At 43.6% G+C, this 12429-nt stretch overlaps 1 protein-coding gene across 5 annotated transcripts in view; it reads right to left on the reverse strand.

Annotated features, from left to right (window-relative positions):
* GADL1 (glutamate decarboxylase like 1) overlaps positions 1 to 12429 on the reverse strand; it is a 578596-nt gene that overhangs the window by 170605 nt on the left and 395562 nt on the right. For 4 of the 5 annotated variants that reach the window (XM_029244222.1, XM_029244220.1, XM_029244221.1 and 1 more), the window contains 2 exons: positions 5910 to 6082; positions 821 to 947 (listed from right to left, as the gene is read on the reverse strand). In XM_029244222.1, the coding sequence (XP_029100055.1) occupies positions 821 to 947; positions 5910 to 6062 (280 nt within the window). In that variant the 5' untranslated portion in view covers positions 6063 to 6082. Of the gene's footprint in view, positions 1 to 820; positions 948 to 5909; positions 6083 to 12429 lie in introns of those variants that run through there. The other variant, XM_029244223.1, reaches the window with a different exon arrangement.

Consider the following 12429-nt stretch of genomic DNA (forward strand, 5'->3'; position numbering starts at 1 on the left):
GATTTTATTATGTTCTTTCCACTAAATTTAGTTCAGTGTCAGAACTCACAAGGCATAACGTCTGTATGGTCTTAAGCACTAGATTACCTTTATATCACACTGATAAATGCATATTTTGGAAAGTTATTCTTCTACTCCTGACACTTATTCACTGGGTATACAGGATATTAACAGTCAATTGGAATAGGACTTAAGCACAAGACAAATATCATGTTACTGCATTTACAAAAGATCACAGTGGTTAAGCATTATTGTGAAACTATCAGAGCAAAAACTCCCCATGCATTCATTTTCTTATACCTTCCGAAAGGTTTTTATCTTTTGATCCTGCTAGATTTGATCAAATAATTTGGTACTTGCCAACTGCCAAGAGTACTTTACAAATAAATCTATCCCTGTTTATAGTAAAGACACCCTCTTGAACATTTTGGGGGGCCATATTCTGGGTGATCAAGATTTAAAATCCCTTAACAATTTCTAAAATCAAAATACTGTTTATCAGTTTGGACCAACAAAAGAAATGATAAGTAGCAGTCATGATACTGCTACTTATCAGGAGGACGAGGATTGCTGAAGAGGAGATAATATTTACATATGACCACTAACCATCAGTTTTTCTATCAACCTATCTTTGGCCTTGACAAACCTATTTTACGGATTAGATGGACCATTGTCAAGACATCAGAACCACTATTTTTGATCCAGCTTTCTCATCCCATAAACAGTGCCCTAGTCTCCTTTACTATGAGGTAAATACAGGCTTAAGAAAATGGAAGAACGTGTTAGAGGCACGGATCAAGGGAGTCAGTGAAGTTCTTACTGGTCTTGACGCTGTAGCGTATGACGTCCTGGCAGAGTTCCAACAGCCGGTGGTGTGGCTCTCCTGTGTCCCTCAGCTCCAGGTCGAGGAGCTGTTTCAGCTGTTCAGGGGGCCGCCACTCACAGACCTAGAGATTCGGCAATGGTACGGTTAACTGGGCACCCGCTAGAGCCAGGTGTGGAGAGGATGTCAGAAGCGTGGCCCCTACCCTTGTGAAGCTTCCAGACAAGTGGGAGAGAGAGCGATTTAACCTGCAACCATAGTTCCCTGTGACCAGAGCTATGATGGTGAAGCAGATGTTGTTGGAACAAAGGAGGGACCCCACCTTACATTTGGGAAGATGTCCTGGAGGAACTGACATCTAAGTTGTGACATAAAATAAGAGTGGGGTGAACCAAGCAAAGATTAAGGGATGGGGTCATGCAAGGGGCCCTCTAGGTGGGAGGAACAGCACAGGCAAAGCTGAGATGTAAGGGCACCCACAGCCCTTCTGAAGAGTGAAGTCCGTTGGTGTGGCTTGAACACAGAGCCTGGGGGAGGGAGGGAGAAGTGAAGCTTGGCTCCCGGCATAACTCCTAACTTGTCTCTCTGCTTGTCCCCTGGCCCCATACAATCTACTCCCAACCAGGCAGCCAGAATCCAGAATGCTCCTCTTGTATATGAGCCACGGTCACCCCTCTGCTCAAACACCTCTGATGGCTCCTCATTCTTTCAAAGTAAAAGCCTACGTCCTTATAATGACCTAAAACGATCCTGTACAACCTCCTTTCCTGGTGGCACTGCTTTCCTCCCAGCTGACTCTGCCCCCACAACCTGGCCTCCTTTCTGTTTCTTAAAAGACCAGGCACATTCCCACCTTTGGGTCTTTGCCCTCAGCCTGGAATGACCCCCCCTCCAAATACCCTCATCACTAACTTCCTCACTTCATCCAAAACCCTTCTCGAATGTCACTTTCTCAATGACAGCAATCCTGAGTCCTTATTTAAAATTCCAGGCTGCACATTACCCCATCTCTAGCAATTCCCCCCAACTGTTTCTTCTTTTCCTTCTTCCATAGCACCTGTCACCTTCCAGTGTGCTGTGTAATTCATTTATGATATCCTACACAATCTCCATGAGAGCAGACATATCAGTCACTTTGCTCACCGATCCCAAGTAACTAACATGGCCTGCCATAACAAGAGGTTATCAACAAAGATGTGTTGAATGAATGAATGAATGAATGAATGAAGAGATAAACAAGGCTCAGATTGTGACAGGCTATGTGTGGCATGTTACAGAGTTTGAACATGGCTCTAGAAAAACTGTTATGTTTTGGACAGGGGGATTATATGATCATATTTGTGTTTTAGACAATAGCTTTGGTTGCTATATGGAGATTCCAAATAAAATTGGAAATAAGAGGTTACTCTAATAAACCAGGCAAGAGAAGGCAGTAATCTGGATGAGGCTAGCTGCTTTGGGAATGAAGCATATCTGGAGATTTTGAAAATGCACCATCAATAGAACTGAGAAAGCTGTAGCACATCAAGGATGAGGGAGAGCAATGAGCCAAAGGCCATCCTGAGGTTTCCAGCTTGCACACGGGTTGATGGTGGATGGGGTGGGGTGGGGATGATGATTTTGGGGCACATTTAGTCCAAGGCACCTTCAGGGCACCCAAAAGGGGTGTAGCAGTTGGACTGAAGCTCTTGTAAAAGATCAGGAACAGAGTTCCAGGCATCCATTATAATACGACACAGGTGACACAGCTCAGAGGGAACCTACAGGAAGAGGGGAAGGCGCAGGGTCTCACCTGGGTGGCGCCAACGCATGAGAAATGGGCAAAGGGAGAGGAGCTCAGTTGTGAGTTGGAGGACAAGCCAGGGAGGCAGGGAGAATCCCAGGAGAGTTTTGTGCTACTAAACAAAGGAAGAAGGATGCTTGAAGGAGGAGACGGTCATCACTGTCAAATCCTGCTGAGAAGCCAACTTAGACAAAGCCTGAGAAGTGCTCCTGGGATTTATCAACAAGGAGGTGTCCTTGGCAAGAGCATTTGACTAAGGGAGGTGGGAGTGGAGGCCAGATTGTGTGAAGTGAGGATGTAGGAGGTGAGGAAGTAGAGGGAGGGGGGCAGTGTTGACAATCTTTAAAAAGTTTCGCTGTGGAGGGGAGGAGAGAGACAGGGGGGCCTCCAGGGAATAAAGACCAGCATGTGGGAGGCTGGGGAAAGCAGGAGGAAATACCAAGTCATGCAAGAGGTATGAAATCAAACTCTCAGCTTAGAACCAAAATGGGCAGAAGTAAATCAAATGGGCTGAGCCCATCAAAAGGAAGGACTATGGGTTCATGTAACATGGATGAATCTCCAGCACATTTTGCTGAGAGAAAATAGCAAGACTCCAAAGGCTACTTGTGATATGATTCCATCTACCTTACCCTCAGAAAAGGCAAAAACCACAAGGACAAAAACAAAAAACAAAAAACCCACAGATCAGTGATTACCAGGGGCTAGAGGTGAGGGGAGAGGTTGACTATGGAGGGGCACGGGGAAATAAGGGGGGTGATGGATCTTAATCTGTATCTTAATTCTGTTCATGGTTACAAGACTTGTCAAAACTCATAGAACTGCACACCAAAAGGAATACATTTGACTGAATGTAAATTACAGCTCAATTAAAAAACAAACAAACAAACAAACAAAAAAAAAGTGGCTGATAAAAAGTGTCTATCAAAGAGGGTACTAGGGGGGCTTCCCTGGTGGCGCAGTGGTTGAGAGTCCGCCTGCTGATGCAGGGGACGCAGGTTCGTGCCCCGGTCCGGGAGGATCCCGCATGCCGCTGAGCGGCTGGGCCCGTGAGCCATGGCCGCTGGGCCTGCGTGTCCAGAGCCTGTGCTCCGCAACGGGACAGGCCACAGCGGTGAGAGGCCCGCGTACCGCAAAAAAAAAAAAAAAAAAAAGAGGGTACTAGTAATAATCATCTATGTGTGGGGACCCATCCTATCCTCAGGTCACCTTTGAAAGGGGACTTGTTGAATCTCTGACCAAGTAGGCTAAGTCAGCAGCATAAAATCCTCACCTCCCTCTCCCAACCTCAACATAACTTTCAAGCCAGCTTCATATGGATGCATGTCTACTATACTGCAATGGGCTTGGGGTTGCTTAATGGACAACTTAGGGTCTTAAGCCTACCCTTCTCATCCTACCTCCCATTAGGGCCCTGTATGAGCCCTTCTTTCTAGGTGAAGGGTCCTCTTAGTGTATTAAATACCTTATCCTATTACAACTCTCTCTCTATCATTTACCTCCTGCTTTCTTCAACACACCTGTGCTGACTTCTCTCTGTCCATCAAAACCTTACTTCACCTTCAGACTCTGCATCAAAGTTCAAGGTGCCCACTCCTCAGTGAAATCCCCAAACTCTGCCCAAATCATGCAGCATTTATCACATTCTTATTGGGATCCCCTGTTCTCTATCCCAACAAAAACTTGTTCTCCCAATGAGATTAAAATTCTGTTCAAAGCTGAACCTTCTTCTTACTTTTCTTAATATCCCCCAGGCCCAAATGTAATGCTTTACCCTTAGCTAACACTCAGTTAATATTTAATGACTGAATAAAGGCCGATATAAAAAAAGTTCCAGGGGAGTAGTTTACTCCAAAGTAAAGCAGGTCCAAAATATTCCCCAAGTACAAAGAAGACAGGAAAATATGCAATTATAAGTACATATCAGGAAACACTTCCAGTGACTTTGCCTTGAATTTAACCATTCCAAGATCATGGGTCATTTCTATCTGTTTTCCTATTAGTTTTCCCAAACGCATGTTACCAAAAATTCAGCATACCACTTCACATTCAAAATCATTTTTTTAAATGACATTTATTTCTCCTGATAAAATTGAAATGAAAATCTCTCCCTCCATTTCCTGATAATCTGATTCCAGTATGAAAGGTGATCAATGTGATAGAGGTTAATTTTGAGATTTTAAGAGACGTATGGAGGAATCAGTAAAAGCACAAGCTCTGGGCTTCCCTGGTGGCGCAGTGGTTGAGAGTCTGCCTGCTGATGCAGGGGACACGGGCTCTTGCCCCGGTCCGGGAAGACCCCACATGCCACGGAGCGGCTGGGCCCGTGAGCCATGGCTGCTGAGCCTGCGCGTCCGGAGCCTGTGCTCCGCAACGGGAGAGGCCACAGCAGTGAGAGGCCCGAGTACCGCAAAAAAAAAAAAAAAAAAAAAAAAGCACAAACTCTGAAGCCAGCCTGCCTGGAGTTTAGTATCAGCTCTGAGACTTGCTAGCATGTACTTTGGGGCAACGTACTTGACCTCTTGTGCCACATTTTTTCCCTTGTCTCTAAAATGGAGTTAATAAATAGCACCTGCATCTTAGGGGTCTTTAATGATTAAATACACAAACACATGGATTAAATACACAAATACGTATGGAATAGTTCTTAGAATATCACCTGGCACGTAGTAAGTACTGTTAAGAATAGATGTTATTAGTGGTAATTCCAATATCAATCTGCATCTGAATTTGGGTCTGAATTTGAAACCTAGAACCAGTCATTGGGACCAGTCAGAAGTCAGACTTAACAACCCAAGATTTCTAGTCTGAGCTCAGACAAGGTCCTGGTAAAGACCCTCAGATAAATTTTTAAACTTTTCACACTTTTTCTACCTTCTGCTTGGTTTTCCCTAGTAACATAAAGAATATGCACAAGAAAATGGAAAGCAGAGTGTGCTTTGGAGAGTGTAGAAATCAGATCATTGGGTGGTTTATAATCTATATTGTTATCTGGGGCAGAAAGCTTCATCCTGTGCTTCACAGCCTTACCTGGTTAAACTCTGGGTCTCAGCCAATTTCCTGACACATGCTGGGTGGCAGAGTAAAAGTCAACCCTCCCAGGAAAACAGAGACTGGGTGGGGCTCTGGAGGCAGGGATGGGGTGGGGAGTAGATACAAACTTTGGTATCTGGGCATCTCCTTGAAACAAAGGTATAGAGGAAATGAAAGCATGATTCCCATTTCCCTTACGTCTAGCCATCCAGGTTTGGTTAAAACCTATCTTCCGCATTCTTAGGGTTCCTTATAGGTTTTTATATTTACCTTCTCATTGATGTCTGTAGCCTTCAAAACCACCTCTTCCATTATTAGTCTACAGGCCTCTTCGACAAATTTTTCTCCTGCTTTTGCATCTGTTGTGGGGCCATTCAGTATGACTCCATCCACGAAAACAGTGTTCTTCCTGCTGGGAACCATCTCTTGTGGATTGATATCTCCTGGAAGCACACAATCAAACCGTGTTTGAGAGATAATCTAATTCGACCACAGAACAAAACACAGGGGAGATGGCTCACCGTCCCACCTTCAAAGGGCATACCTTCTTTTAATACATTTGAGGCATTGAAGCTGACAGCTTCTTATGGTGCCCAATGGCATGACAGAGTTAAAGAAAGAAATTTCCATTTTCCATTCCTGCAACATCTTGTTTAGCATCAGGGAGCGTGGAGGAGCTCAAGCAACATAAATTCAACCCATTTTACTCACTCATACAAACATCTTTCAGACACATGTACAAAAAGATCTTTGTAAACACAAGCCCATGTCTAGTTCGTGGGCACACACTCTCTTGTAATTTAAGGATGACCATACATTTCCTTTTCATAAGTCATTCCTAAAGAAGAAGAAGTAATGTCAACATGCCTTTTCTCTTAACTTTACGTTTTAAGCCTGTGATTAAATGCCCTTCTGCCTTGTCTATGAAACCCCTCGTTAAACCCGCTCGGCCATTTCCTACTGAGAGAAGGAGAAAAGAATGTGAGCAGTGTCGCAATTCCTGTAAACCCGTATTTATAACACCTTTAAACTTTTCAAACTTGCAATTTAGGCAGAAGGATGGAGCAGGACATTTTCAGGACTGGACAGTTGCCAGTCAGTGACTAAAGGTTAAAAGTCAACATGGAAATCTATATCTGAGAATAAAGGTTACTGCCTACCCAAAATAGCCCTCCTCCAAAATAATTCTGGCAAGTTAATCCAGATATGCAACCAATATCTGCCTCAAGCTCTGACTCCACTGTGTTCTCTTTTTCTGATCACTATCTCTTTCCTCCTTATAATGTATATGTTCACTGAGTTGTGGAAATTTACAGAAACAATTTTTAAAAGTATTTTTCAGCACCTCAGCTAGCACAGCACCTCACTTATTCTTTGTAAATACACCTTAAGTATGCTGACGGTCTGTATTTCAAACATTTTTATACTTATCGAGGGTTCTAACTGTATTAACAGTTATTATAACCTGGAGCCCATCTTCTCCTCGCAGTTAAATGTTTGGTACAATTCCGTGGTTTCCTAAACCCTTTAATTCTATGACTGGCAAACTCAAATGGTGTCCACGAAGACAGATAAAAATGTCACCAGAAGATTCCCCAATTTGAGAAAGATAGAATCTGTAGCAAAGGATCGATCTTTTATCCTCACACCCAAGGGTAAACCATCCAGAGCTCCCACGATGAATTTCAGTTCCATCCTTCACTTTCACTTATCTTTCACTTGAAAAGATGTATTTGACTTGGTTTAGGACAAATGGTGAAGCCCTGGAGTTGAGCTTTTGGATGGAAATGATCTACACCTAAAGGCACTTTCCTCCCCCCAAATTTTAGGTCGTAAAAATAAATTGGAAAAGAGGGCAATTATTCAGGGAACCCTGGTTATGTAAGTGGGCAGTGCTATTATTAAGCACATGAAAAAAGTTCGATTTTTTTCTAACCTCATTAGTAGGATTTCAGGTTTTTATTGCCCAGGGAATAGCAACCACTCTGTAGGCCTCTCAGAGTTTCTCTCTCTCTCTCTCTCTCTAACACACACACACACACAAATGTCAAACACCCACTTGAAACCAGAATAGCAGAGAAATTGAAATTAAAATTGTCTGTTTCTCCACAGCCATCAATTACAGAAATCGCCCATAATTCAAACAATTATATAGGAGAAAATACTACTTTAAAAAAACTAAATAGAATTGGGTATAGAATATGCATCTTTTCTTGATAGAAATGTTTTATTTCTATTACCAGATGTGATCATGTCGCTCTTTCCCCACTACATTTGCCCAACTGGAAAAGACCCTCCAGAGATTGAACAGTCAGTCAAGCTGTGATCTTCTGGGGATGCACACCCAGGACCTCCCATCTAACTGCTAGAGTTGATAGCGGTAAATAATGAAATTGTTCAATGGGAGGAGTGTTCCATGAAGAATATACCCAGAATCTGTCTGCTCTTCATTCCCCGCTCTCTTATCACCATCAAACACTTGGGTTAGCCTTTCAACTAACCCCCGGCTGCCACCCTGCCCTATGTACCGTGTAGACAATTCTCAACATAGTAGCTCCTATGTGTCTTTGAAAAGATGGCACATCACATGATGACTCCTCTATTCAAACCATTCAATGACCCCTTATCTCATCAAATTAAAAGTCAAAGTCCTAATAATGACCTCTAAGGCTTTAAATGAACTCCTCCCCCATTATCTCTTGGAACTCAAACCTCATCTCTTATTCCTGCCCTCAAAGCTCACCATGTTTCACCCACCTTCTCCTCTTCACTCTTCCTCGACTCTTTTCTTAAACACCAGCTTCTCAGCGAGGTGTCCCCGACGACCCCATTTCACACTGCACCACTCCCCTCCCCCACCTTCTTTCTCTGCTTTACTTGACTCAAGAGCAGTGACATACAATTCTTATTAATTTACTTGTTTAAATATTGTCTCTGCAACAGAGGTTTTGCTCTATGGGAACATGAGCTTGTGTCTGTTCCACAGCACCCAGAATGTGCCTGGCAGTTTGTAGGAGTTCCATAAACATTTGTTGGCTATTAAATTTAAAAAGCCCGGGACCCTGGTTCCCTCCACCATTCAGTGATCATGTCCCTTCCTCTGAGGTGCCATCGCAGGTTGCCAGCCCTAACCGAGGAGGAAACACCTTTGGTAGGAATAGGGCAGACATGGAACTCCATTCATGGGCTAGAGAAGGGGCAGCAGGGGCTGCAAGAAGGACCTGGAGAACAGGGTCAACAAGGCAAAACTGAGTTTGCAGTCTGGGTTATCAAAAGAAACAGTTGGTGAGAGGCTCTCACTTTCCTCCCTGAGCCGTTCTTTTCACCAAGGCCACTCCTACTCTCTCTTTTCCCTCCTTCCCTTTTTTGTAGTCATATGACTTCTGAAAGTCAGTCCATAACAAATCTCATTCCAGGAACCACAATTCCAAGCGTGGAAGCCAGTCAATCCTGAAACACTCCAACTTCTGAATTTCCACCAATTCCTCAACTCCATACTTTCCAAACCCCTATCTATATAAGCTCAACTTCTGTTTTGTTTAAAGAGATGCCCAGCTCTGCCTTGCTGAACAAACAATAAATTCAGCTTCAAATATTGTTTCAGAGATTCAGTCATGGCCTCTTTCATTGACATAGGAGTAAATGAATTAATACAGACGAAGACCTAAAACAATGCCTGCCTGGTGTGTAGTGGGCACTCAATAAATGTTAGAAATATTAGCTAACTCAGTAAGTGTAAGTTAATAGTAGTAGGCAGTCAAGACTATTTATTTATTTATTTAATTTTATTTTCGCGGTACGCAGGCCTCTCACTGACGCGGCCCCACCCCCGCCGCGGAGCACAGCCGCAGGCCCAGCGGCCATGGCTCACGGGCCTAGCTGCTCCGCAGCACGTGGGATCCTCCCGGACCGGGGCACAAACCCGCGCCCCCCGCATCGGCAGGCGGAATCCCAACCACTGCGCCACCAGGGAAGCGCAAGACTATTTATTAAATACATAAACAAACAGGAGTAAATTACATGCGACAGTAAGCAATGACAGTAGAAAGGGAGATCTCAGAGTAATCGGATGCCCAGGGTAACGAACTCTAAAGTGGCTGGTGAGTTACCCCTGGAAGAATGGGAAGACGAAGGCTCAGTGGGAAGGGACTGTCCTTATGAAGAGAGTTGAACTTCTGGCAACAGCCAAGCAGTTCAGCCCACGTGGGGTGGGCAGCTGTCCAGACTTCCCACCTTGTCACTTTCCACCTTGCACCGTGGTTATCTGTGTAGAGGTTTTATTTCTTGCACCAGATTGTAAACGCCTACAGAAGGGATCCATGTCTCAATTTTCTGGACATTCCAGAAAACCGTTCAGCCGTTGGCATTCGTAGGCACTCAGCAACTCTCTGAGGACTGGCTGAGTGTATTGTTATCCTGGAGGTCATCTTATCTAACCCTTTCATACAGTCCCCCAAATCCCCTCCCCAACCCAGTGGCTGATACAACAGGAGAGCTGAGTTCTAGTCTCTCAAGTTCTTTGATCCTGGAATAATACATCCTCTCTGTGCTTCAGTTTCCTCATCTATAAAATAGGAGATAACCTGAGGAAAGTGCTGGGCTGGCTGCACTCTCACTTACACTAACAGTACTGAAATATACTAACATTGCAGGTGGGTTTAGGTACCACTGTTCTGGTTGACCTCTAAGATGCTTCCAGAATCTTAACATCTTCGTTTGCCTGGCTTCCCTCTTATCCTTTAATAATTATGTTTTTCATTTCAACAAACGTGTTATTCACCTACCATGTGCCACACAGCAGGTGGGGGCTAAAGACAGGAATTGGATCATCTCCTTGAGGATCTCAAAGTCTCTTTGGGGAGTTAGGTGCTGAAAATTTACAAGAATAAAAGACATGTGGGGTAGGCTCTGTTCTAAAAATTTTATAGATTTAGCAAATTTAGTTGTCACAAAATTTCCAGTTAGTTACTCAGTTTTATAGTTGAGGAAGCTGAGACACAGAGGGTTTAATTGGCTTGCCCAGGGTCACAGAGCTGGTAAGTAGTGAAACTGCGGTAAATAATATAATATATTGAAGTTCTACAAAGGAGCAATGAGATACTGCTCTATGGGCAGCTACAGTTTGGAAGGCAGTGTTAGGGAGTTAGTAATGACAGCAAGATGAATTAGACTCAGTGCCTGTCCTCGGTAATTGAGAGCCTCAGAGTTTGAATAATGCAATAGAAGATAAAGGGTGTCAAGTGCCGTGAGAAGAATACCAATAAAATGTTTTGAATGTAAGCAATGTAGACATTTAGGGTTAAGGCTTAGGGGTATAGGAGAAGTTGAGGTATCAGAGAAGGCTTCTGAATTGGAAGACCTGTCTTCTCTTTAAATATCTGCAGTAAGAAATAATAATAATAATTTTAAAACCTCATCTTAAAGTAGCAAGTCCATGACAAACAGCTGCGAGTGGCCGCAAAGCTTCTCCTACAGTGACTCAATATGCATTTGTGCCATTTCTTCAGGCTTTTACACTAGATGGGTAGACAAAGCAAGTCTAATTTCTCTTCCACGGGACTCTAATCCAAACACATGAAGACCTTTATCAACTCTCATCTAAATCTCTTATTTTGCCAGTTAAAACTGTTCCAGTTTCTTCCATGGATCTGATAGACCATGGTTGTTAGTCTGGGTCAGTTTATTTCTATCTTACAAAATGAGGCATACCCCAGGTGTGGTCTCACCAACTCAAAATACAGTGAATTGGTATTTCCCCTTCTCTGGTCTTCATGATTCCATTAGTAAGGCTTCTATTAGCATCCTAGTTGATTCCAAAGCTTAAGCTTTGAAACCAGGCAGATCCTGGCCCCAATTCTAACCATGTTGCTGTGATCTTACCCATATCACTTAACTTCCATGTGATCCAGATTTCTTATCTGGCCAACAGAGAAAATAGCCATGCCTATTGCACTGAGTCATTGGGAGGGTTGAATGTGGCTGTACGTGCAAGCTGCAGAGCCAACTGCCACGAGTAGAGTACAGGACACAGAGTATGGGGACCTTTACTGTGGCTAAGTCTACATGAACTCTTCCAGCACCCACATTACACTGCTGGCCCAGGTAAAGTTTAGAATCAATAGCCTTAGGTCTTTGTCAGAAGGTCTGCCAATAAGAGCCAAGCTTCCCATATGAGATTCTTTAATTGTTAAGAGCAAAACAGCACTAGGAAAATAACTCTTGCTTCCAAAGGATGGAAAGAGGAACAATGGATCAAAAGTGAATCCAGGCATCTGGTGGGGAGGCCAAGGAACTCTTCAGAAAACTTGTGCCAAAAACATTGGGGCCCCAGGGAGAGCTAAGGGTCAGGATCTGGAGAGCCCAGTAGGCCAGTCCAAGATAGGAATGAGAAGCAAAACCTGGGAAAAGAGGATAGTATTAATTAATAAATTAATAAGGGCCTACCGTGTACCAAGCACCAGCCTGGTGCCTGGGAATACAGAAATTAAAAAACACAGAATCTCTGCTCTCAAGTTGCTAAAAGTCTTGAAAGACAATATCCAGGGGGCCAGGGAGAAGAAAAATAGAGCTGAACAAAAGTTGAAGAGACATTCTTCTGTTCTGGAGTTTTCCAAGTCAGGTGTCTCTTCTAAGCTCAAAAAAGTGCACACCTAATTTAGTCAATGTACCTGGTCCTGTAAGACTTATACATTGTTTGCATCCCTTTTGAATTTCACAACCATTTTAAGTCATTTTTGTTGTCTTAGAAACAACACGCCAATGCCAGGGTAACTACGAGCAGTCTACAAGG

The sequence above is a fragment of the Monodon monoceros genome, unplaced genomic scaffold (genome assembly GCF_005190385.1).
Source record: "Monodon monoceros isolate NGI ecotype Baffin Bay Population unplaced genomic scaffold, NGI_Narwhal_1 Super_Scaffold_3, whole genome shotgun sequence".
Classification (NCBI taxonomy): domain Eukaryota; kingdom Metazoa; phylum Chordata; class Mammalia; order Artiodactyla; family Monodontidae; genus Monodon; species Monodon monoceros.